Source organism: Sceloporus undulatus, chromosome 3, assembly GCF_019175285.1.
Source record: "Sceloporus undulatus isolate JIND9_A2432 ecotype Alabama chromosome 3, SceUnd_v1.1, whole genome shotgun sequence".
Classification (NCBI taxonomy): Eukaryota; Metazoa; Chordata; class Lepidosauria; order Squamata; family Phrynosomatidae; genus Sceloporus; species Sceloporus undulatus.
Window position 1 is genome coordinate 224,801,415 of NC_056524.1, and position 26,745 is coordinate 224,828,159.

Genomic DNA, 26,745 nt, shown 5'->3' on the forward strand with positions numbered 1-26,745 from the left:
CCAGTTCTCTCACCCGTAATTTGAGGATTGTTTTCCGTCTTGCTTTTCTTGAAGCTCTTTGGAAGAAAGAGCTAACAGACATCCTTGGCGAACTGCTGAAGGTCTCTTATCAAAATTTAAACTCCTGTAAATAAGCCATTTCATATCATTTCTGTTTCCAAATTGGTTGGGTCCATTCTCATACTTTCCAAAGGGCAGTACATCAGAACAATAAAAACAAATGATAAATACCTCACTATAAAGTGTTAAAACAATAAAATAATATACTAATATGTTAAAAACACTGTATATGTTTTACAGGAATCAATTTCATCATGAAGCTTTCAAAGAGAATCAGTTTGATCATCCTAGTTGTCCAACAGGACGACTGCTTATTCTGTTACACAACCTGCTACACACCTTCCCTTTTCCCTGCTGCAGACATCAGTGAAATGAAGGCCATGTTGCTTCAAGGAATATCCCTTGAGAAGCAGAATTCACACAATAAAACAAAACTTGCTTCCATTCTGAAATGACAGCAATGAAATGAACAAGAAGCAGAAATCATATTCATGCAGATCCATGCAAACTAGCTAATTTGTTGTGGGGAAAGTAGTTCCCCTTTGTTTCTTGTTATCAGAAAACATGAGTGTACACTCATACTTTTTTGCTTTGTTTAATTGTCCCTCCATGGCAAACCCATTTCCGCCACCACTGCAGGGAATAATGTCTGATTGATCACTCTGTCCAACTAACCCAGTATGTGGCATATCCAATTACATCAGCAACTTAGCAGCTTCCTCTCCTATCAATTAGACAGAATAGATTCCTCCCCTTATTTTACTCCTCAGTGCATTCTAATTAGATCCATAGGCTGTTTCTCTTCTAACCCATCTCTGAGGCTGTAGAACTTGATGACATCAGTTCTGAGTTCTCTTAGCATTCTGTTTATTACCATGCATTAGATTTTAACAATCAAATCTCTTTGGTGATCAAGCTTCTATTTGGGGTTCCTCAGTCTAATTTTATCATTTTTTGTGCCTTAAGAATGATGCATAAATGATACTGAAGTCATCAAGTCAACAAGTGTATAAATAAACACTATGGCTAGTTTGGCCTCCAATTAAATACATTTTTTTTGTCAGTGAAACAACATGCTGGAGTTTCATTGGAGGTCCCAGAATGATTCTTCCTTTTACAGTGAAATGCTGCTCTTCGAGGCCTTCAAGACAGGCAATTCAGTGTGGGGGTTTTTTGGTGGTGGTGGGGGGGTCAGAAACAGGCATTTTGAGGAATGTGGAGATCAAGAGAAACAAAAATAGCTAGGGGCATGCAACTTTGCCTACCCTTGATATATAGCTACACATTCTTTAAAGTGGAAGAATACTTGTCCTTATTAAAAATAATGCAAACTTTGGTGAAAGAGGTACAGCAAATCACAGCCCCCCCCCCAAAAAAAGATACCAAGTTTTATCATATTAAAGCATAGAGTGCCATGAAATCATGTCCCCAGGCTGCCCATGGGTAGAGCTGTGGCTACTTCTTTGCTTCACTTCTTATTGTGGATTAAATTTAGAAAAATCTGTACATGCAACTATTAATCTAGTCCTGCATATATTCTTTCTAATATGTGTTGTCTTTATGATAAGTTTTATTTATGCTATAACCATATCTATCCAGCTCACTGGCCAAACAAAATTTAGAGGCATTAGATACTGGGGACTTCCTAATATGGCATTTCTTGTAATGTGCTAGACAAATGATACAGCAATTCTATAAAAGACTTTATGGATGAATTTGGAATTTAAAACTAAATCCAATAGCTAGTCCCCAGCTAGAGTAAACCTATTAAGTCAATGGTATTTAATTAAATCAATGGGATTTACATAAATGTTAGCCAGCAATTGATTTGATGAGTTTTCCCTATTTTGATTTAGGCCTAAGATTACAGAAGGAAGTAATTTAACAAGATTTTTATAAAAGCAGGATAACCCTGAATTGACTGAATACTACAGTTAAGTCAATCCACCCATAAATGGCATTGTAGCTTAAATTTTGCAATGCAGATAGCCAACATTGATAATTCTTATTAACTTTTGTATACTGCTTTATAAAGTATTTGTTAACAGCTCTGGGGGCTTGTTCAATTCAAGCCCCTGTCAAATAAGAACACAAAACCAAACCACTTGGATGAAAGAATATTATACGGCTTATTAATCATATATCAGTGACATAAGGATATACAAAACAGGCAATAAATGCCAAGTAAGAGCTGCATAAACACGTCAGAAATATTCCAGTTTGATATCATTTGGTCTTCTCTGTAAGAGAGCTCTGGTGTCACAACAAATTACAGTTCCCACAATTTCATAGCATTGAGCTATGGGAGTTAAAGTGGTATCATACTGGATTATTTCTGCAGTGTGGATTCAGCCTTTAAAATTTCAACATCCCTTAGCTGATAGAGTCCCAAAACTTTGTAAATATGTTTGCTTTGGTGTCACGATCACTTTAATTACCACCACTAAGTTTCTTCGATGACAGCACCATGCGTCTTTTCATCCCACCGCTGCCACCAATTGGTCATGAACCCTTGTATTTCTAACATTATTTTTCATATTAATTTGTGATCCTGCCACCTCTTTGTGACTATCACTTTACTCTCAAAATATGTTTTGAATTGTTAGTAGCATGGTAAATATTCAGGTTCCAGATAAGTCTTTCTTGAACAACAATAAAATTTTATTCAAACAACAGTTTTAACAATGTTTTACATATTGAGCTCTTTGATATACTTGTTAAAATGGTGGCAGCATTGAGATCTGTGAATTCCTGTGCTTAGACGTGTGCTTGGAGAAAATAAGGGTTACAGGGTTCTGAGTTCTAGTGAACAGAGACCCAAGAATTTCATTTGAATTTAAGAATATAAAAGACATGAAACGATCCCCAAAATATTATAAAGGAGATAATATTGACTCCTTCTTCACAAATTTTGAGAGAACATGTGAAAAGTGAAAAATAAAGTTGGAAGAAAGGATGAGTTTTTTAAGATCACAAATCTGTGGGGGATTATCAGAAATATATGCTGAAATGAGGGCAGAAGAGGCACAGAACTATGACCTGTTTAAAGAGATGATTAAACAAAGATTTGGATCAACACCAGAACATCACAGGAGAGAATTTAGGAGTTTAAAGAAAAGAGGGGAGGAAACATATGCAAGTGGGCCAGAAAATTACATATTTGATAATAACTATAAACGATATACAGTGGACTTTTGGTATTCACTAGGGTTTTGTTCCAAATATCCACTCTCACTGCATACCAAAATCCATGGATGCTCAAGTCCCAATATATACGATGGCATCATAAAATCATGTTTCTTATATAAAATGGCAAACCCAAGGTTTGCTTTTTGGAATTTTAAAAATAATATTTTAAAGATGTGGATGATTGAATTGAAGCTCAGTCTTGCATCCATTTTCACTATGCCCATTTGACTAAAAAAAAAAAAAAAAAATCCAGTGTGCATCAATGAGATTTATTGTTTGTTGCTGTTGTCCAAGTCCAACATCCAAACCACTATGCCATGCTGGCTCTCTTGAATGAGGTATCTCCTCTTTGTAAAAAATGAAGGCATGAAAACAGAGCCTTGTTATATCAATAGCCCAAATTTGCTGAAAAATCAGTTGAAAGGAAATAAGTAACATGATGTGAAGCTTGCTGGAAAGTACAGAGACAAAAAATTTCCACCTCCACATCTGCTATCATTCTCAATCTTTATTTCATATGGAAGGAACTCAGGCTAAGAGGGTTATGGTCAAAGTAGGGCTTGTCAAAATCACTTAACTAATTCACGGCAGAGTAAAGTATGAACTAGGTGCTTCTTGCTTGTACCTCAGTCTTTTAGCTGCTATTATTTTAATTTTTATTTCCTGCCTTTCCACTGATATTGAGACTCAAAGTGGCTAACCACAAATTTAAAAATAATACAAATTAAAAACAATAACAAAAGTATTAAAAAGTATAAAGTTTAAAAACCAATTAAATGATTTATAATGTTAAAAACATTAAAAATTTAAAATATTAAAATGTATTAAAAACTCTATATAAACCTTAAAATCTGAGTCACACCCAGCCCTCATCAGTTTGAAAAAGCCTGACAAAAACAAGTTCAGTCAGTTCCAGGCAAACATAACTCCAGAGAGAAAGAATCATGCAGCTGCCTGGTTGTGCTTATAGATTACTTCAGTCTTCTGCTACTGAAAGGAAAGCAGGGATGGGGCCATCTTGGCCTCCCTAGGCAGGAAGTTGCAGAGCCTGGGAGCCTAGCCACTGAGAAGGCCCTCTCTGTTGTTCCCACCAAAGGAATCCTGGTGGTGCAGTGGTTAAATGCTGGCACTGCAGCCTCTCACAGCCACAAGGTTGTGAATTCAATCCTACAGGGCTCCAGGGTTGACTCAGCCTTGCATCCTTCTGTAAGTCACTAAAATGAGTACCCAGCTTGTTGGGGGCAATTAGTTTACATACTGTAAACTGTTTAGGGTGTGCTTAAGTGTATTGATAAGCGGTATAGAAATGTACCTGCTATTGCTATTGCTAAATGAACTTGAGGGGGTGGTGGGACAGAGGAAAGAGCCCCTCCAGATGATCTAGTCACCCTAGTGGGCTCATAAGGGGAGATATGGTCCTTCAAATAATCTGGACCCAAGATGCATAGGCCTTTATAGATCAAAGTGAAATCTTTGAATTGTGCCCTGAAATGGACCGACATCCAATGGAGCTGTTGCAATGTGGGAGTTGTGTGCTCCCTGTAGCCAGATCCAGTTAACAACCTGTCTACAGCTCTTTGAACCAAGTGAAATTTCTGAGCCTTTTTCAAAGGCAGTCCCATGTAAAGTGCATTACAGTAATCCAAATGGGATTCAGCCAAGGCATTCATCACTGTGTTTTATGCATACCATCTTCATGTTTAAGCATAATTATAGGAAATAGATCCTTCTGAGCTATTACATTTAAAGAGGCATATCCTGTATACATGGGATGTATAGAGAAATATGACTTATAGCATGGCCTACATATCTATTCTAAGGAGTAAACCAAATTAAGTTTAATGGACTTATTTTCCAAGTAAGTGTGTAGAAGCCTGCATCCTTAATCAGGAGTGTCAGCTTTTATTTATAAATTAATCCAACTTCAAGATAAAAACCTTACAAAAACAGCAACATGTGTTTGATGTCATGCTGAAAGCTTAAAAGGAAAATTTAACAACTTCTTTGATGCTTTGATCTCTAAAGAAATCTCACTAAAATTATGATCAAAGTAATTAATATAACTTAACAACAAATCATCTTAAGGCAATAATAAGCATTTTGTTTAATCCAAGCAATAAATTACATTTTACAAATCTTCATGGGAGGGGGGCAGACTTTATTTAAGAATCATTTTCTCCTAAAGGTCAATATGATGTCAGTGGAAGAACCTCTCACACCAAGAGGCAATTAAGTGTGGTGATCATTATATATCATAGAGGTGGGGAATCTTTTCGCTACTGAGGGCTATATGAAGTAGACAAGTGAGCTTGACATGCATACACCACATCCCCTCTTCCCCCCATACACAACATTCTCACATACACATACATGTACATCTATTGTCTTCCTTCCATGTCAGCGCATAGCACATGTTTATGTCTCCTTCCCTTGCACACTGAGAACATGCCCATTCCCTTCCTGATTCTGTTAGGAAGTGGGGCATGCTGAGATGTCTTCTGCCAGCCCAATTGAATTAGCAACCATCCTCTTTTTGCAACAGAATTAGCTGATTCCATTGGGAAATGAAGTGCACAGGTGATGATACCCCTTGTGTGACAGAAATGCTAATGGGTGTGCAGGAGTCACAGCACTTGTCATGGGCTGTAAAGCTAGCCTCTGAGAACCACATATCATCCTTTATATACTGAATATAAAATAATACAATTTGTACTATTTATGTACAAGGTACAACTCTTATTTAGGGTGGAAAGAATATTGGCAGATGAAAATGTTCAGCTGTGATAAGGTTTGTCACACCTTGGGCCTTTTTGTGAATAGTTTTGCACAAAACTTTTTTCACAGAAAAAAAAACATATTTTTTTCAGTTGTTTTTGGAACAAACACTTTCTTTTCTTTCCATCTTTCTTTGCAGAATAATCCTGAACAGTGGAAAAAAATTATTTAAAATGGACAAAAGCTCTCATCCAGCAGGGAGAAAACCTTTGAAGTGGTTTATTTGAGAATGATGTAAGGGAAGATTTTGACCCCTTAACCTTGCATCACGCAGAATAGTGATTGCCATTTGCCCTTCCAGAAGGAGGAAGAGGAGAAGACTAGAGCAAGATGGTAACAAATGGAGCCCCATCCCTTTGTGATCAGATCTAAATAATTCACAAAGTACCCCTTAGTTTACCTATACATTTCTGTGTCTGTCTCCTTTCATTGAGTAGGTAATTACTGTCCTAGCTCTTATTATACTTTTGTGGTGAAGACCAGGGCCCAAAGAAGTCACACCAAACGACCTGGGCCCAATGGTATATTGGATATTTTCCTTTTGTTCCCCGACACCCCCTCCCTGTTCCTTTTTTATCAACAAGCCACTTCTGAAACTCAACTCTTTAAAAAAGAAACTGTGCCAAATAGCATTGGAATGGTCCTGTTGGAGGAACACAGATCCACAGCTCCCTTGGGTGTACAAAATCAATCATGTTGTTCTCTATCTTCAGGAAGTACTCCTAAGATGACTTCGGCTTAAGATTCAGAAGTAAAAGAAAATAGAAGGGAATTCCAGCCAGGAGTTAACATGCTATACACCATTCATCTCCACACTAATCAGGACAATCAATATTACAGCCAGTAGCAGTTGTCAAAAGTTACCTATTCTCTAATGGTGAATGATTAGGGAGGAGATGCTAGTCAGTCATTACAAACTCTGTAGATGCTATTATCAACATTTTCTCAAATTGGACAAGAAAAATATGTTCACATTAAATGAAAATCGATTGCTGCTAAATGTAGTAGGTGGCTCTGGCTAATTTGGATTGACACCATCTATGCAATTTGAAAAAAATTATGCATGGAAGCAATAGCATTATGGAATCATAATATATTCAGCAGTGAGTGACTGAAGTTCTACATAGAAAATCACACACAGCCCACAGAGCTGAAGCAAATCACTTAAGCAGGCACACATTCATCATTTTTCTGGCACACCTACTGGCAGATCATCTTTTCTTCAGAGCAGGGAAATTTTTAAAAATTACCTTCAGCAAAACTTTGCAAGCTACCTTATGTAGACCCACAGGTTCCCATAGGATCTTGCCTTAATTTGTGCAAGCTGTTTCAAAATCTTAAGGCACCAAGCCATCATAAACACCATCCAATTCTATAAAAGTACTCAGGGGTAGTATATAATTGAGCCACAATCAACATCATAAGCAATCATAAGAATCTGCCTTGGCTTTGATGCAACCTTGCCTGGTCATTGTAATGTATTTCTCTCTCTCTCTCTCTACACACACACACACACACACACGTACGTTCATTCTTTGCAAAATCCTGCTGCACGTCAGTATAAAAATGCTTCATTCATTTCCCATTTTGGTCTTTCACTTCCAGGCTTCTTAAGACTTAATACAAAAGCTAACCCTTAATACATACTTTGAGTAAAAGAGTGAAGTGTAGGTGTGCAACTGTGTGAAAGGATTTTATACAAATACATACACAAATATATGTTATCCTGCAATTCAGTGAAACATCCCAAACTGAGATAGAATGCATTTCACATTGCTAACCCCTATAATTGATAATATCAATTCTATGGTTTGGAGGGCAAACTTCTGCAATTAGAAACTTGTTGTATTCCTTTAAGTTACCACATGATTTTTATCTTTGACTGCACAGCAGACAGTGGGTGCAATCCTATTGGTTAGCCCCAGCTAGAGTACACCCATTGATTCAATTTCTGATTAGTCAGTCAATAGATACATCCAAAAGAGTCAAAGATTCTACTCTAGCTGAACCTAACAATATCATTTAGGCACATTCTGCCCTTCAAGAAGTGGATGTCATAGAGAGTGGCTTTTGAGTGGGCAAAGCTAGCTAGTACATGTGTGCCCTCGCTTCACAAAGTACTGATTATCTGAGGAGGGGGATGCCTGCATACACTTCTTGCAATTTTCTGTTGCAATTACTTACTTGATTAAAATGTTGCAATTTATCAATTAAGCTGCTGATGTGTGGGTCCAACCCTTTGACTTTCAGTTCTGGATTATCAATCTGTGCCTTCAATCCATTAGTCACCACCCGGTTTGTGTAACTGCAATTGAAAAGAAAGGAAAAAAACTGCTGTTAGAGAAAATGTCTTTAACTTTTAAAAAGTGAACAGTTTGCAAATGATTGTGCAGGCTTAGTATACATGTCTCTTCAGGACCCAAGTCTCACAGGGGTGTCTGAAGATACTTTCTTTGGCCTGTTACAGACTGCCAAAATAAAGCTGCTTCAGGTCTCTTTGGAGATATGCTATTTAAATGATGCATGGGTCCTAAGAGTCCGGAGGTCATGCCAAAGCCACACTCCATTCCTAAGCACTGGAGTGCAGCTTTGGTGCAGCTTCCGGATTCTTAGGACCCATGCATCATTTAAATAGCATACCTCCAAAGAGACCCGAAGCAGCTTTATTTTGGCAGTCTGTAACAGGCCTTTGTAAATACTATTCCCCTTTAAAAGTTAATTGGCACATATAAGCTTCTTTTCAGGTTATGTGTGTCACTGAAAACTATTTTTAATCAGTTTCATATTTACCCTGCTATATTAAAACTACTTATAACATTATATAACATTTGGTTGAATATACAATACATTCTTAATACTTACTTTATTACACACTGGTATAACATGTGTAGATAGATAGATAGATATAGATATAGATATTTCTCACAATTTAACCATCTTCTTTACCTTTCATGTACTGGGTGGAATAGTTGAAATCTTGGAGCATTAGAGTCAACCTTAACAATGTGCTGTTGCTATGTTTTTGTATGATTAGGTCAACATAATGGTGAGTGATCTGTTTTTATCACAAATTTTCTTGCCCATAAATATAGTTTAAGCTTGTTCAAGGCTCACACTCTAGCCATATATTCCTTTTTAATAGTGGCTAAATGTTTTTCTCTTGGTAACAATGTTTTCTTCAGAAATAACACTGGGTGTAACTGACCATCATTACCTTCCTGACTTAGAACTACACCTAGCCCTATATTGGAGGCATCAGTGGTTACTATGAAGGTTTTTGTGTAATCAGGAACCACCAATATGGGTGCAGTAGCCATCAGTCGTTTTAATTTTTTAAAGTCATTATTACAATTTCTCGACCATTGGATTTTAATAGGTTTATCATTTTTAGTCAGATTGGACAAAGGACTTGCAATAGTACTAAAATTAGGAATAAATTTCCTATAATAACCTGCTAATCCTAAAAATGACTGACACCCTTCTTCAAAGTTGGAATTAGCCAATTAACTATAGCTTCAACTTTTGAAGTTTCAGCTTTGATGTTTTCACTTCCTACCACATATCGTCTTTCTCTTTTTTCACATGACATTTTGAACATTTTAACAGTTACACCACTCTTCTTAAGTCTCTCCAGGACTTCTGTAAGGTGTTGAACATGTTCCTCCCAGGAAGTACTAAACACACCAATGTCATTAATATAAGCCACTATGTAATGTTTTAAACCAGCCAATATCTTATCCACTATCCTTTGAAAAGTAGATGGAGCATTTTTCAAACCAAAAGGTAATACATTAAACTCAAACAAACTCACATGTGTAATAAAGGCCATTTTTATTGATCTTTTGGACACATGGGAACTTGCCAATAATCTTTGGTCAAATCTAAAGGTTTGGGCCCTTCCCATCTTTTCAATTAAATCCTTAGAACTGGGCATAGGGTAAGCATCTGTCTGAGTTATTTTGTTAAGTTATCTATGTTCTACACAGAATCGGATGGTATGATCAGCCTTTTCTACTAACACCACAGGTGCAGCTCAAGGGCTCCCCGACAGTACAATGGTTCCCATTTTAAGCATCACTTCAATCTCATTAGCAATGCTAAATGACCCATTACTCTGTATGGTGAAGTAGCAATAGGACTCCCATCCTAATATGATGGTATATCCCTTTTACTCTACCGGGTAAATCTGAAAAAATAACCTTATATTTGTTTGGTAGGCCAATTATTTCTTTCTTTTAATAGGGAGTAAGGGACAGATCAACAGTAACTTCTTGTACCTTTTCAACATAACAGGGACTTGGCAGTAAATACTTATTGTGGATGTCATTCTACTACAAAGATCTGTACTGTTAATACTGTAAAGTCTGATGTACTGTGATTCCTTTGTAAACTCACAAACTGTCCACCTTGAAATTCCTCCAAATATATTACTTTTAAGAGCCAAGATGCCTAAATATGTTTTACTGTGATGAAGCACTGAATGCCTATGTGGTGTCAAAGCTGAGGCTGAATTTTCACACAGAAAAAGGTGTAGATGCACCAAAGGTGAATCCTGCCACACTAAAAGTGTAAGGTTTCCTTGGACGTGTATAATATTTCAATATGTCTCTGAACTGTTAAGTAGAAGCATTCTATTGGGTTCTGTGATATCCTTTTCTTTGGATATCTGAACTGTATTTCTAAATGTTCAGCTATAAAGTGAAGGAAAATTTTAGGGGGAGGAAGATACATCCCCCCTCCCCATTGCTATACTGCCCTAACCTCCTAATAAACTTCTTTTTTCTTTTAGTGAAATACATGTTTCGAAGAGCTACAAGGAGGCAACAGAGAAGTCAGTAGATAAAAGATTAAATATCCCCCCACCAAAAAAAGTCTTCTACTGCAGTGAGCTACGCAATGTACTGTGTGCCTCTCACTATACAGAAATACCTTTACTAGAATCAAAATGGCTAAGTACTTCTGAGGTCTTCAGGATCCTATGTATGACTTGCTCAAGAGTTCTGAAGAACTCAAAATTTGCTCACTATTCTGTAACATTTTGGTTGGACTTAAAAAAGTTATTGCCTACTGTTGATATTGGACTTTTTGATATATGGAGGAACATCAGTATCTATGCTTTTCTCTTCCCAGAGCCAGGAGATTGATAAATGTTCTGCAGGTATCATGCATAATTTCAGCCAAAGGAAGAAAAGAAAAATCTGATCAACATTTAAAAAAAGGAACATAGGAAGGGGTTCTGTCCCCTAGTACAGAAAGCTGTGACAGTGAATGGCTTGGTTCACTATCACAGTGGGGCCGGGGGGAGAGAAACCTGATCAATCTCAGAACTGCTGTTTTGCTCTTGTTGTTAATAGATGATTTGGCAGGACCTTGATGCTATGTCCCATTTAACTAGACCAGGTCCTCCTTGTGTCCAATACTGTTTTTAATTGTTTAGGAAAAAATAAATTCTTCCTCCTCTGCTCCACTTCATTTTGTACAGTTTTTCAAGCAAATTAAATTTGATTAACTTCAGACTAGATGGGGTAATTCCTTAAAAGTGATACAAGTGTCCTTTATCACCTCTTCCTTTTAATGGTTTGGGTATGTATTACAGCATAATATTAATAAAACAGTTCCCCCCGTTTCAAGTGGAACCAAATAAGTTGCAGTGCCCTTAAACACTCATCCAAGAGGATTCACTAATTTTCCAAGTCAATGAACCTATAAAGGATTTTCAATATCTCAAGTGCACAAATCTCACCCTGATGTAATTATGCATCTTTCAGTAGACCAGAATCACTTTTTGCATAGTACATATGCTACAATATATTAAAAGGCTTCAGTATAAATGACCCATGGTTGTCTGGGGAGATGAATATCAAGTATTTTGATTTTGTTTTGTTCTGCACAGATCATTCCCAAAAAGTGTTTCTCTACTCGATATAAAGTAACTGCAAGTATTCAGCTGTGTTTTATGGTACAGTGGGACCTTGCTATTCACTGGGGTTTGGTTCCAGGATTCCCTATGAATACAAAAAACTGTGGATGCTCAAGTCCCATCAAATACAAGGACATAGTACAATGGTGTCCCTTATATAAAATGGCAAAATCAAGCTTTCCTTCTTGGAATTAATATATATTTTAATTATTTTCAAACCTTGGGTGCTTGAACCCACGTATAAAAAATCTCTGGATATGGAGGGCTGACTGTATAAAAAGAAAGACAAAAGGTTCTGGCTTAGATTAAAATATTAATATTATTAGAGAACCCAAGGGAGAAAGTGTCTTCCAGACATTTGTACTTTGACATGACTAGTTACATTTTACAGATACTAAAGAGAAGAGTGACTTTCATTAAGCAGAATATGTTAACCTACTGCTGTAGTTGTGCAGTACATGAAGGACTGACTGATGTTCCAAACTGGTTATTAGAATTTAATAATTTGACAAACATGTTGTGCAGTGACCAGAGCATTAGAATAGGACCAGAAAGACCTGGTTACAAGTTTCCACTGAGCCACTAAGCTCACTGGATGACCATTGGTCAATTTTAAAAAGATTTAACAGATAAAAATCAGACCTTAATTTTGCATTCTAGAGAAAGCCCCTTCCTTACACACAAGACATCAGTTGCTCTTTCCCTCTTCCAGCTGGAAGCAGAAGAAACCTCTTCCAGGCCCACAAAAACACCATGATTCCAGTTTCTTCATCCTATTCATGTCCCCCCCCCCACAACTTTAAGCAGCCAAGGTGTGAGATCTTCCTTCCTTCCTTCCTTCCTTCCTTCCTTCCTTCCTTCCGTCCGTCCGTCCGTCCGTCCATCTGTCCTTCCTCCCTTTATTTCTGGCTAATCATTGTAAATTTCAAACATTACAAATGGGGACAATGCAAATTGAGACTCACCTTTAGTAAGTACATTTTATATTGTTCATTCCAGGCAGGGTTATTTAATCTAAGCATCTCAGATCAATCAACAATACTTTGGGTCTCTTATATACACATACCTTTTAAAAAATCTACGTTATTATCAGTAATATAAGGCCTGTACATTACTTTCATACAGAAATACATTCAGAGTGTGTTTAAGTCTATTATTTAACCCCCTGGAGAGATCAACTGTCTGTCATGCAAGTTTTGTCTTTAACATTTAACTTATATTAAACAATATGAAGAGGAATACATGGTAGTTTGCAAAGCTGAATTTTCAAAGTTCAATGCAGGAGCTACATTTTACATTTAACATGCATTATGTAAACATTATACTGAGCATGCAGTACAGATCTAGGATTAGCTACAACTTCATGCCACATGAAATACATTGGTGAAACAACCTCCAGTTGCTTTGCTTCCACGTGGTCTGCTTTATCACTCCACACAGTCCAACCTCTTATTTCCAAAAAGATGCATTTCAAGATGTGCATCACAAAAGCATCTGATTACGTTTACTAAGTCTCTTGATTAAATACCTCACTGACAGTAAAACAAGGCAAAGCAAAATAACTAAGCTCATGAAGATACTGATTTGAATTATACAAGCTAATCTGCATTTCATAGAACTGTAAAAGACACGGCTGCATTTTGGTATGAATGGGGAAAAAACATTTTTGAAACAGACCCATGTAGAATAGCATCATTTCCTTCAAGCTGTGTGCTCTTTCAGAGGTTCTGAAAAAGACTGTCCATCCTTTGCTAAACATATGCAGATTCACATATTTAAATCCCTTGCAGCTCCTTTTTTTGGAGGCACAGCTATTGACTACAGAGAGACTGTTCTGGAATCAGTAATTTGAAGACTGTTACCCTGAGATATATATAATTGAGATCTTTAAGATAATAGCTTTAAGCACTCATGGGAAAAAATTAAATGTAAGCAAAGCAGCATGATATCAAAAGACATAAGACAGCTGCTTTTTAGAAAAAAACAAGAAAAGAATAGAGCAAACGTCAAAAAACAAACAAAAACAATTCTCAGAAGATAAGACAAAAGACAAGGGACAACGGAAAACAGAGAGCTCCTTATAAAATACAATCTGTTGGATATTTAAAGGGATCTATCCTAAAGTTAGATGATGGAAATGTTCAATTTTTCTAAGAATCAAGTACAAACCCATACGTCAAACAATTTTCAACTATCTTCTGCACAGTATTTTAACAATGAACCTTAATTGGTGTTAATTAGAAATGTTCACACAATACATAGAAAAAATGCTTAAAGTCTTCAGAAGCTACTGGAACAGGTTGCTTTCGAATGCGTTGCTTAAAGACTGCACTGCTTTATGAAAGAGAAGGGGGATGGACTCAGTAAGCATAATTATAATTATGCCATCAGGCCTGAAGAAGAAGGCCCCCAACTCCTTGCCAATTGTCATCTTCTGGCCTGGAGGGAGTGAAAAGACAGGCCCAATGCCATTGGGCCTGGCCTCAACTAAGAAGAAGAGCCCTTGGTCCAGACCTCAGAAGGAGAGAAGAACTGCTGGACCCGATCCCTTTCCCCACCACCATTCCCTTCTCCTTTTGGTTCATGTCATTTTAGATTGTAAGCCTGGGGGCAGGGAACCGTCTAATTAAAATAGGGCTGAAGGGCGGGGTATAAATACCACAAATAAATAATAAATAAAATAATAGAAAATAAATCTATGCAATAGGAGATGATTCTAGTCTGCAAAAGCTTATCCAGCATGGACTGAACAATGGGTTAAAGAGAGACAAAGGTTTGCTGGCACATTATATACATTATAATGTTAGTTAACATCCCAGCCTCATGAGGGCCCTCTTGGCCAATTCACTATATCTCCTTTCTGGTTCCAAGCCAACATCACAACAGATTCCAATAACTCCCACTACCATTCATATACTTACCCACTAACCTTGGCTTTAGTCAACATCATTTCTCCTGGCTTTGTCCCACAACGACCACAGTTAAAACTGAACTTGTCACCTCCTCAGTATATCCACAAGTTTTGCATTTGTAATCTTATTCACACACATAGCCTGCTTATAAAGGTCTGTTCCTAGGCACTTCACGCCATGCCTCTATGGAAATAGATGTAAGTCTATGAAAGCATATGCTCCCACCAACCTATTTCTTTTTCTTAGAACGTTGCCACACTGCAGAATTAAAGATTAATTAAATTAAAGAATTTAAAGAATTAAATTAAATTTTGACTCCACTTTAACTGCCATTACTTTATCATATGGAAACCTGGGGTTTGTAGTTTGGTGATATATTCAGTCTGGTCTGTCACAGAGCTCTGATGCCTCAACAGACTACAAATCTCAGAATAGGATAGAATCATGGCAGTTAAAGTAGCATCAAACTACTTTAATTCTGCAGCGTAGCTATATCCACAGTTGGTCTTAAAGGTGCTACAAGATCCCTTTGGGGCTGAACAGATGGGCCAGGATAGCATGGACTCAGCTGGCGCTCACCTGGGTCAGCGCAGGGATGCATTTTATGCATTTGTCCCCGGGCAAACCATAGATCTGCTACTGGTATGTGCTCCTTACCTTACTGTGCTATCACTGGTATTAAGAAGCCCCCTGTCAGTGTGCCTGAAGCGGAAACAGAGCACCTGGATTCACTGATACAGAATAATTTATTATTTATTTATTTACGGTATTTATATCCTGCCCTTCAGCCCCAAAGGCTCTCAGAGTGGCTTACAATTATTATTTTAATAATACGGTTCCCTGGCCTCAGGCTTACAATCTAAAAAGACACGACACAAAAGGACAAGGGAATGGTGGTGGAAAAGGGGATCAGGTCCAGCAGTTCTTCTCTCCCTCTGAGGCTTGGACCAAGGCAGATGGACTGGAGGGAGGGCTCTTCTTCTTAATGTTTCTGTATCAGATGCAGTGACTGGGTGGGTGGGTGGTTCTCAATATCAGTAATGGCACAGCAAAGTGAGGAGCATGGAGGCCCGTGTAAACATCCAGAGTTTGTTGTGGGGGTTCCATAAAACTCCACAGCAAACCATAGATCAAATTGACCCAGGGTAATGACTGTTTACCCCAAGACTTGAACCACTGGATCTGTATCTGGTCTGTCAGAATCACACCTGATCCTGTCCCTGGGGGTTTGGCTTGTGTCATCTGAACTGAACGATATGAGGCCAGGGAGAACACAAGCCTTTTGACCCATACAGAAAATCCCTTTGTATACTTATCCAACATTTGTTATCCTTTAAAATGCTGCATGGTAGTTGGTATTGCTTCCTGCAACCAAAAAACTCTTCTCTTTGGAAGAAAATAAATAAGAAATACAAAAGATTAGGCCTTGAATCCTTACAAAAACAAAAAAGTAGATAGCTACTAGGGCTAGAAACTTCATTGTAGTTATTTTTATTATTTATTTATGATATTTAAACCCCGCCCTTCAGCCCTAATGGCTATCAGAGCAGCTAACAAGTCAACAAGTTAACAAGTGAGTGCCACATCTTCTTACAGTAAGTTGACAGGATCCTTCAGAAGGGGAATGTGAAAGGTTTGAAACAATAACAACAACAAAAACAACAGTAACAATAATTTCATGCAGAAAACCCAGCTGCATAATACTGAGAACTTGATCAATAAGCTCCTATAGGAGAAAACATGAGACGTTTGTAGAATTTGCTGTCATCTTTATATTTTAGTATATCAGCATTTAATTTTTTTTAAAAAATGTGAAGATAACCAACATCAGTCCTACCTAGAGCAGTCACATTGAAATCAATAGGATTTAAGTGAGTTGAGAGTACAAGTGCCTTTCATTTCATTTTAAGTGAGATTAATACTGGATTTAGCCCTTGTTTGTTTCTTTTAAAATGTGTCCCCCCTACCCATCCATTTTTGTACATATTACTTCATGATTCTTCATAATTGGATCTTGGACGTAGCTTTTCAAAAGTAAGTGCCTTAATAAACAAAGTAAGGATAAAACTGATTGTGACAGATCTACATTACTGGTTTTTGCTTAGAGTGAATATACTGCTTGAGAATGAAAGCGTTTAAACATGTTTTAAAATATATATAAGCATAGCATAATAACAGATGATGCAATTACATGGAATTATCATAAACTAATATTTATTGAAAGTCTGGGACCCCAAATCAAAATTAATTGCATTTTAAACCCACTGTAATCTATGGGAATGGAGCACCACCCATCTCTGTTGCTTATTTAAAAATCAAAGCATTAACAGATAAATACAAAAAGTCCCTCAAAGTCCAAAGTACATAGATCACTGCATTTTACTTGATGGAACACAAATAGTGCACACCTTGTTTAGAAATATAGAAAATAAGTAGATCAAAGTTTGAAATAAAGGTTGTGAGTCTATATCTAGTTACCAGTGAATACGTCTGACTGGGTTCAATAGGACCTTCTTCTAAGATGTACATGATTGCACTTTTAATTACTTTCCTGTCAGCTTTTGCTTAAATGAATACATGGAACTATTGATTTTTTTTATTATTATTGAAGACATACATCATTGTAGACAGATATGGGAATAGAAAACCAACCCTTTGCTGTGCAATGTTGCTCTACCTGGTTTTGTGAAGATATTACAAACTGAAATGTAAATATATAATTAAATTATTGCATTTGTTTTAAAATTAATTGCAGAGCACAGAACATTTTGAAAGACTTCCATGGAGTCTTCTGGATCTAGGAATAAACGGGCTCTTCCATGGTGCTGGGACTAGATTTCTGCTCTTGAGATTTTCTGGAGGGAGCACACAAAAATCAAGGAGTTGTAGTTACACAGCTAGAACTGCTCACAACTAGAACTTTTAAATGCACTATGTTTGCATTTTCTAGGTAACTTTATTATTATTATTATTATTATTATTATTATTATTAACCTTTATTTATGAAGCGCTGTAAATTTACACAGCGCTGTACATACAATCTTTTAGTTAGACGATTCCCTGCCCACGGGCTTACAATCTAAAAAGACATGACACAGAAGGAGAAGGGAGTGGTGGCGGGAAAGGGTAAGAGGTCCAGCAGTTCCTCTCTACCTCCAAGGCCTGGACCAAGGCAGATGGACTGGAGGGAGGGCAAGGCTTCATAATGGATGGTTAATCATTTTCCAGGGAAAACACATACTCTCAAGTAGGATAATACATATACAGTACATAGCAATACAGGAAATGGTTCAATAAACAGGCACCAAAAGAACATCAAGTAGTAAGCGACAATTATGCAATGCCTGGGAAGGCTTCTCTGAACAGGATGGTCTTCAACTCCGTTTTGAAGCTGGTTAAAGAAGTGATGGCTCTTGCTTGTGGGGGAAGAAGGTTCCAGGAGTGAGGGGCAGCGAGTGAAAAGGGGCGAATCCGGGATGGGGCAGAGGAAATCCTGGGCTGAGACAGCAGACCTTGACTACCAGAACGGAGGGCCCGAGTGGAAAGGTGAGGAGAAAGAAGGTCTGATAAGTAGGGAGGGGCCAGTCCATGGAGGGCTTTAAACGTGGACAGCAGGAGCTTATACTGAATGCGGAAAGGGAGGGGGAGCCAGTGAAGGGATGCCAACACAGGAGAGATGTGGTCAGAGCGGTGGGTGGAAGTGATAATGCGTGCAGCTGAATGCTGAACAGAGATTAAAGGACGGAGGTGAGAAAGAGGAAGCCCAGCCAGGAGGACATTACAGTAATCAAGTCATGAGACCACTAGGGCATGAACCAGGATCTTGGCAGTAGAGGCGGAGAGATATGGTCGGATTTTGGCAATATTGTATAAAAAGAATCTACAAGCCTTGGCTGTGGTCTGGATCTGAGGGATACATGACAGAGAAGAATCAAAGATAAAACCAAGACTGCGGGCTTGCTGGACTGGTTGAATAGAAATGTTGTCCACAGAGACAGAAAAGGAGTGTTGAAGGGTGCGCTTAGGAGGAAAGACAAGAAGCTCTGTCTTGGACATGTTGAGCTTCAAACGCCGATGGCGCATCCACTGCGAGACAGCTGTGAGGCAAGACGAAACTTTCTGTTCAAGCCTTGGAGAAAGGTCAGGGGCGGAAAGATACAGCTGGGTGTCATCGGCATACAGATGGTAGGAAAAGCCAAAAGAGCTGATGAGTTTTCCAAAGGACAGTGTGTAGAGAGAAAACAGAAGGGGACCCAGAACAGAGCCCTGGGGAACTCCAACAGATAAGGGAACAGGAGATGAAGTCTGACCTCCTGCAACCACTGCAAAAGATCTGCCAGACAAGTAAGATCTAAACCAGTCGAGAACAGAGTCTGAGAACCCATGGTCAGAGAGTATATCAACTAGAAGACAGTGATCAACGGTGTCAAAGGCTGCAGACAGATCAAGAAGGATGAGAACAGAGTAAAGGCCAGATGGGCCAAAAAGCATATACTGAGTAAGTGCTAGGGTTGCCTGGGAGCATCTTTTTCAGACGCTCCCTAACCCTAGGATGGACTTAGTACATCAAAATGGTTGTGCCCTGTCTACATGGGCGCTTCCATTTTGACATAACGGCCGTGTCACATCCAAATGGCATGGAGAGGCCATTATGTCCTGGTACTGCTGCAGGGTGCCTGTGACGCCCTTTCAGCGGCACCAGAAGGAGCTCCAAAACAGAGCTCATATCGCTGGTGCGGCCTTTACATGGCCCCTCTCCGAGTGGCCCCTTTCTCTCTCTCCCCGCCGCTATTGGGGTGTCCTTAGGGCATGAAGCCCCAAGGACACCCCTTTCCAGGCTGTGGGGAAGTGGCATTTCCCCGCTTCCCCGAGGCCTGGAAAAACGGCGGATTGGGGCCTCCGGGGCTGCTGCTGTGGCAGCTCAGGCCCTGATCCATCGGGGAAACGGGCGGGTGCAGGCTGCCCCAAAGGGGTGGTCTGTATCCCGCCTTTGTCTATCCCTTTCCTTCGAAGCCTAAGGTCTATTTCTTAATCCACAACTGAAGTTTTAATTTTCTGCAAAGCTAGAAATTTTGAGGACTGAATGAAAATTTCATTTCATTTAGAGGGACTAGGATTCTTTACGGAGAGGCAATGCCCTACTTTTGCTATACCCCTGTGTCTTGTCATCACCAAACCTGATGTGGCTGAAAGTTTAATTTAGATATTTCTTTATGTTAAACAGTGTGTGTGTGTGTGTGTGAGTGTGTGTGTGTGTGTGTGTATGGAGGGCTATTTAAAAATGCAAATAACAGCTGCTGTAATTTTGCAGGAGAGTGAATTTACCTGTTTTGCCAGAAAAAAAATGGTGGCTGTGGGAGTGTCAGGAGGCACAAAAACAGCCACAAAGAATGGCTTTGCCCACCCCTGGCATAGACTTGTAATAATTGCGTCTCTACCTTTAAAAAGATATGGTTTGTTGTTTTACAACTCCATTAGAATGCGCCATAGAGAGAGTATATGAACTTTTTAAAGCACTCCCATCATCTCCAGCCAGTGTGAACAATGGTTGTGCTGGCTAAGGATAATAGGAGTTATAGTGCAATACATCTTGAAGGTTCTGGGGTGGAAGATGATGTTACAGCTCCATCTAATGACTTCAGCCAAAGTCCTTCATAAGGAAATGTTTACATTTCTCTCCCATCATGCTATGGATTTCATGTTTATATAATGATTCCCAACTTATATTCATAGAACTTGCTCCTATGAATAAGAAGAAATGAACAAATTCTTTAAATCTGCATTAAAGCTTCTACTCTGATCAGCTTAATCAAGTCTCCAAACTTCCTGCAGTTCAACCATGCAGAGTCACAGCTAGAGTGAAAATATATCTGATTCTGTGTTCCTCCCTAACAACCTCACTAGTAAGTTCCCCTCACAAGACCAAAGGAGTTTTCTCCTGAAAGCGAATATGATTCTAGTTTATTTTTTAGTAGCTACGACCCTGCTGTAGTAATGTAAACTAAGCCTTTTCTTTGTCAGATGAGAAGCCATCAAACCAACCATGAGGGTATGCACTGTATTATTCAGTGTTTCCTTGACAACATAAACCAAAAGTAAAGAATACTTGACAAAAACAATTGTCCTCAAAGAGAAACAGGGTCTTGTGATGCTGAGACACTCTGTTGGGAAAAAAAATACCTCTCAACTACCACATGATTTTTTTTCCCTGTGAGAAAAAAAGATGAAAACTCTTTTCACTATTGTTGGGTTTTTGTTTTGGACAATAATTGTATTTTTTACAACACAGATTTTTGTGTTTAGAATATATATTTTAACAAAATATTTTTGTTAAATATTTGTTAAATGAAATATTTTTTCAACAAATGATTTTTTTTTACACAAAGTCTTGGAATCTCATGCAGCCAGGATAAAACTTTTGATTTTTTTTTTTTTCATCCTAGAATGTGAGAATCAAATAAGACTTACATTTCTACTACTGGTAGAAGCCATAGTTTCGTTTTTGATAAGCCATTCAGTATTTATAAATTCTAGGTTATACAGGAAAAAAGTATCAAGAATATTACAAGAGGAGCCCCCAAATGTGGTAACTGGACACAACATAAGATACACATTTAACTGTGTCTTTCTGCCTCTAGCAAATACTAGATCAAGTTGGAAAATATTCAAAAATCACTCTATTGTCATTCAATAGAAGTCATTATCCAGGGTGTTATATTTGCATCGTTCTAAATCCACTCTGAAAAGGAGGTCAAATATGAATGAACTTATGTGTTATGAAAAATCTGGAAAAGGAATGATTTAGGTAGTCAATTTACTTTACCAACATTTTTCAATCCTTCTGCTGATATGGGTGGAGATTTATGGCTGATTAAGATTGCGCTCTCTCACATAGTTTAGAGTTTCCTTTTTCTACTTGATCCTCCAGGATACTCATGTTCTCAGGTTTCATATTTTGTTGTCACAGATGTGACTGATGTCACAGGTTTAGCATTATTAATTGCAGATGAATATATATATATATATATATATATATATATATATATATATATATTCATTGTAGAACTAAATGGACATGATTTTAATTTTAGCAGTCCTTTCTGAAACCACTGAATTATCACTAGTTCCCAGTAGTGAATGAGGGATGCTTGAAATTATACAAACTGACTATAAAACTTATGCTTTTGACTTTTTTTAACCACAACCAGTTATTCTTGGAAGCAAAACGTTTCCAATATAGGTAGGCCTGTGAATCCAACTCTTTAATTATACTTATAAATAAATGTGATTGAAGATAACTTCCCAACTCTTTTGTAGAAAATATATAACATCAGGTAACATTATTCCAAACAGTATCAAATATCAACCTAAATCCAATTGGTAGCCCCAACCAGAACAGACCCATTCACTCAACTGTTGAATAGTAAATCAACAATTGTGTTGAATAGCAAATCAGTATTTGTGTAAATCCCACTGTTTAAATGGGTTTACTATAGTTTGGATTACCAACTGGATTTAGGCCAATATGCGTAATCTTGAATACCAGATTGAAGTCCAGTTGAAACAACATCAGTTTTCAAACCATATGGCTAAAATATGTTTAATGGAATATGGGACTAACTCTTTCATGGGTTTTTCATTTTTAATAGTTCAATATGTTGTTTCCTGTTTATCAAAGCTCTGAGAAACCCAGGTTTTAAAGAGGCAGTGAATGCTGCCTATTGCTGGCCCACCCATCCAACTGTAAGTAGCTGCTGGGATATTGCTAAAGCCTCATCAGATAACTACAGCTCTAATGAGTGATGTGGAAATCACCCAAAATTTCCCATGGGTGGGGGTAGGTGCGGAAGAATCAGAACTACTCAAGCATATTTTTCCTGGGAAAATCTGACTTCACTAACAATCATCTCAGGCACATGATCTTTTCCCTCACAAGATTTAATTACTCTACCAGTTCCTGAATGGTAGAATTCAAAGATATAGCTGTGTTAATCTGTAGAATCAGTATGTAGAGAGATCTTGTAGCACTTTGAGAGTATCTGAAGAAAGAAGTTGGCAACATGAGCTTTCGTAGACTTAAGTCTACTTCTTCAGATACACTAGAGATTCCACCTAAACATTAGGAGGAACTTCCTGACAGTAAGAGATGTTCAACAGTGGAATACACTCCCTCAGAGAGAAGTGGACTCTCCTTCTTTGGAGGTTTTTAAACAGAGGCTGGATGGCCATCTGTTGGGGTGTTTTGATTGTGAGTTCCTGCATGGCAGGGGGTTGGATTGGATGGCCCTTGTGGTCTTTTCCAACTCTATGATTCTATGATTAGTACCTAATGCATCTGAGGAATTAGACTTAAGTCTACAAAAGCTCATGCTACCAACTTCTTTCTTTAATTAGTCTCAATGGTGCTACAAGATCTCTCTACATACCAATTCTACCAGTTCCTATTTGGGTTGCCGGACTGAATACTGGATAAGTACTTTTGAACAGTTAACAAATCCTGTAGCAAGAAAATGTACCTTAGAGTTCTACCTGCACCCTCTCCTAAACTCACCTTGTAGCTACTGCATCCCTCTCTCAACATCCCAATGTACTGGATGGTGAAGAACAGGGTGGCAGTGGAGAAGCATCCAGCTATCCTCCTGTAGCTGGACACACAACATGCAATAATGAGATCAGTGTTGTGCTTTGGTCCTCCAGATGTTCTGGATTTCAGCTTCTATAAATCCCAAGCTGGCTTAAGTCCAAAGCACATGGGGGACCAAAGTTTGGGAGTCAAAAATGTATAGAAACATAGCTGGATGCTCTCTACTGCACTCCACTATATAATAAATAACAATGTTGAGAAGGGGATACAACAGCTAAAAAGTAGGTTGAAGTGAAGGAAAAGAAGCTGTGTCATTCTATCTAGAGGAATTTATGCTATGTCTCTCTGCTCCAGGATCTGCTGACTATTAAAGGTACATGAGCCTTGTACTGTATTCAAATCTTAGGCCTGTTACAGACTGCCAAAATAAAGCTGCTTTGGGTCTCTTTGGAGGTATGTTGTTTAAATGATGCATGCATCCCAAGAATCCGGAAGCTGCACCAAAGCTGCACTCCAGTGCTTAGGAATGGAGTGTGGCTTTGGCGCGACCTCCGGACTCTTAGGACCCATGCATCATTTAAATAGCATACTTCCAAAGAGACCCGAAGCAGCTTTATTTGGGCAGTCTGTAACAGGCCTATGTTCCTATGGAAGCTGGGGAAAGATGATATGGAACAACAGTGTGGGGGCTGTGACTAGTGAAGCTACCTTATGAAAGTCCTGGTGATGCAGTGGTTAAATGCCTGCACTGTAGCCACTCACTCACAAACGATAAGGTTGCAAATTCAATACCAGCTCTGGGGCTCAAGCTCGACTCAGGCTTGCATCCTTCTGAGGTCACTAAAATGAATACCCAGATTGTTGAGAGCAATTAGCTTACACATTGTAAACTGCATAGGGAGTGCTTAAGTGTACTGATAGGTGGTATAGAAAGGTACTTGCTATTGCTATTGGATGACCACTTGTGGGAAATGTGAATTTAGGATCCATCTTCCCAATTTTCCTTCCATATAGTATTTTGAATCAAACAGAAAGCCCTTTGAAACCTTGGAGGGATAACCTTTGAACTCTTTCCAGGAAAACAAATTTTCTGTCTATGGAATAAGGACAGGGAGAATCCTTCTGTAACAGCTCTCCTGTCTTCTTCCTCCATCTGCTTGAGTATTGGGAGCCTTTCAGAGCAAATTTGGGTGGGCATAGGGACTGCAGAGCAAAGATTTTTTCACACAAGCAGGAAGCATGGCATTTTGACTTTAGCAATTCTTCTCCTGCTCAAATTCCAATTCAGAAACAGGAGAACAACTTGAGAGCTTTGTAATGGCCTATTATGCTCTCTTTCTATCCCCCCTGAGCTTAGCTTGGAAACGATTATTAATATACTTAATTATATCAAAGAAGAAAATGTAGACAGTTCCATATCCTGCAAGAATCCAGGGCCTGAAAAAAAGGGTCTACTTTTGGGGCCTTACACTTTCAGAACATTTTTGTTTTTACACTACAACCTCTGAGAGTTAGAGTCCAAAAGAGTAACTTTTCCCAAGCTTTAACTGAGACAGACATGAGTAATATCTCCATTCTAATTCCAAAGATCACAGGAAAAGCCTTGCTCTTCTCAGACTTTTTCTTTTGGTGTTAAAGGCACTATTACATTATTTTAATTATCTCTGTAACAGCTTATACCAGTTTATACTCTTTCAGTCAATCAGTCAATCAGTCAATCACATGGCATCACAGTGTTCATGTGCATGGATTTCTATAAATCTACATTAAAAAGAAAGCATTCATGCCCTCCACTTCAGAGACTTGCCTTCTAAACATCTTGTAGAGGGAACTATAGCCTAAAGAATAACAACTCTGACAAGTCAAAGGACTTTACCTGGGCCATATACCAAAAATAGAGATGTCCTATTCCATAAGGATATTTGTTGAGTGTAAGATTTGAGCCTAGTAACAGATTTGAACACACATGCATGTAACACAAAGTTGGAAAACCTGTACTTTCAGATTAACTAGAGGTTAGAGGAGGCCAGCTGAGTTATCTGCTGGCTGTGGAGAATGGCTGGCTGCTATCCCTAAATCATCTGGGAAGAGAAGAGGCAATGTTAAGGTGAATTTTTCATGACTGAGTGAGAGCTAACATGATTTATGTTGCATAAGAAGTGAACTGCATATTGAATAAAGCAAGATTCGCTGCCCCCTCCCCTTCCAACTAGGACCGATAGCACAAAAATGACAACAAGTATATCTCCATACAATTGAGAGTTAACTCACTGAATTCACAACCACAAGATGTGGTGATGATGTCTACCTTGGATGACTTTCTAAACAGATAAGACCAGTTGCTTTTTGCACTACTAGAGAATTATTATTATTATTATTATTAACCTTTATTTATGAAGCGCTGTAAATTTACACAGCGCTGTACATGCAATCTTTTTAGTTAGACGGTTCCCTGCCCTCAGGCTTACAATCTAAAAAAGACATGATACAGAAGGAGAAGGGAGTGGTGACGAGAAAGGGTAAGAGGTCCAGCAGTTCCTCTCAACCTCCGAGGCCTGGACCAAGGCAGATGGACTGGAGGGAGGGCAAGGCTTCATAATGGATGGTTAATCATTATCCAGGGAAAATACATAATCACAAGTAGGATAATACATATACAGTACATAGGAATACAGGAAATGGATCGATAAACAGCCAACAACAGAACATCAGATAGTAAGCGACAATTATGCGATGCCTGGGAAGGCTTCTCTGAATAGGATGGTTTTCAGCTCCGTTTTGAAGCTGGTTAAAGAAGTGATGGCTCTTGCTTGTGGAGGAAGAAGGTTCCAGGAGTGAGGGGCAGCAAGTGAAAAGGGGCGAATCCGGGATGGGGCAGAGGAAATCCTGGGCTGAGACAGCAGACCTTGACTACCAGAACGGAGGGCCCTGGTGGGAAGGTGAGGAGAAAGAAGGTCTGATAAGTAAGGAGGGGCCAGTCCATGGAGGGCTTTGAATGTCGACAGCAGGAGCTTATACTGAATGCGGAAAGGGAGAGGGAGCCAGTGAAGGGATGCCAACACAGGAGAGATGTGGTCAGAGCGGTGGGTGGAAGTGATAATGCGTGCAGCTGAATGCTGGACAGAGATTAAAGGACGGAGGTGAGAAAAAGGAAGCCCAGCCAGGAGGACATTACAGTAATCCAGTCGTGAGATCACTAGGGCATGGACCAGGATCTTGGCAGTAGAGGCAGTGAGATATGGTCGGATTTTGGCAATATTGTACAAAAGGAATCTACAAGCCTTGGCTGTGGTCTGGATCTGAGG

General features: G+C 38.7%; 1 protein-coding gene across 3 annotated transcripts in view; it reads right to left on the bottom strand.

Moving 5' to 3' along the window:
- The window catches only part of LOC121925404 (glypican-5-like), a 715,763-nt gene that overhangs the window by 215,558 nt on the left and 473,460 nt on the right, over window positions 1-26,745 (bottom strand). For all 3 annotated transcript variants that reach the window (XM_042457518.1, XM_042457516.1, XM_042457517.1), the window contains one exon: window positions 8,209-8,329. In XM_042457518.1, the coding sequence (XP_042313452.1) occupies window positions 8,209-8,329 (121 nt within the window). The remainder of the gene's footprint in view (window positions 1-8,208; window positions 8,330-26,745) is intronic.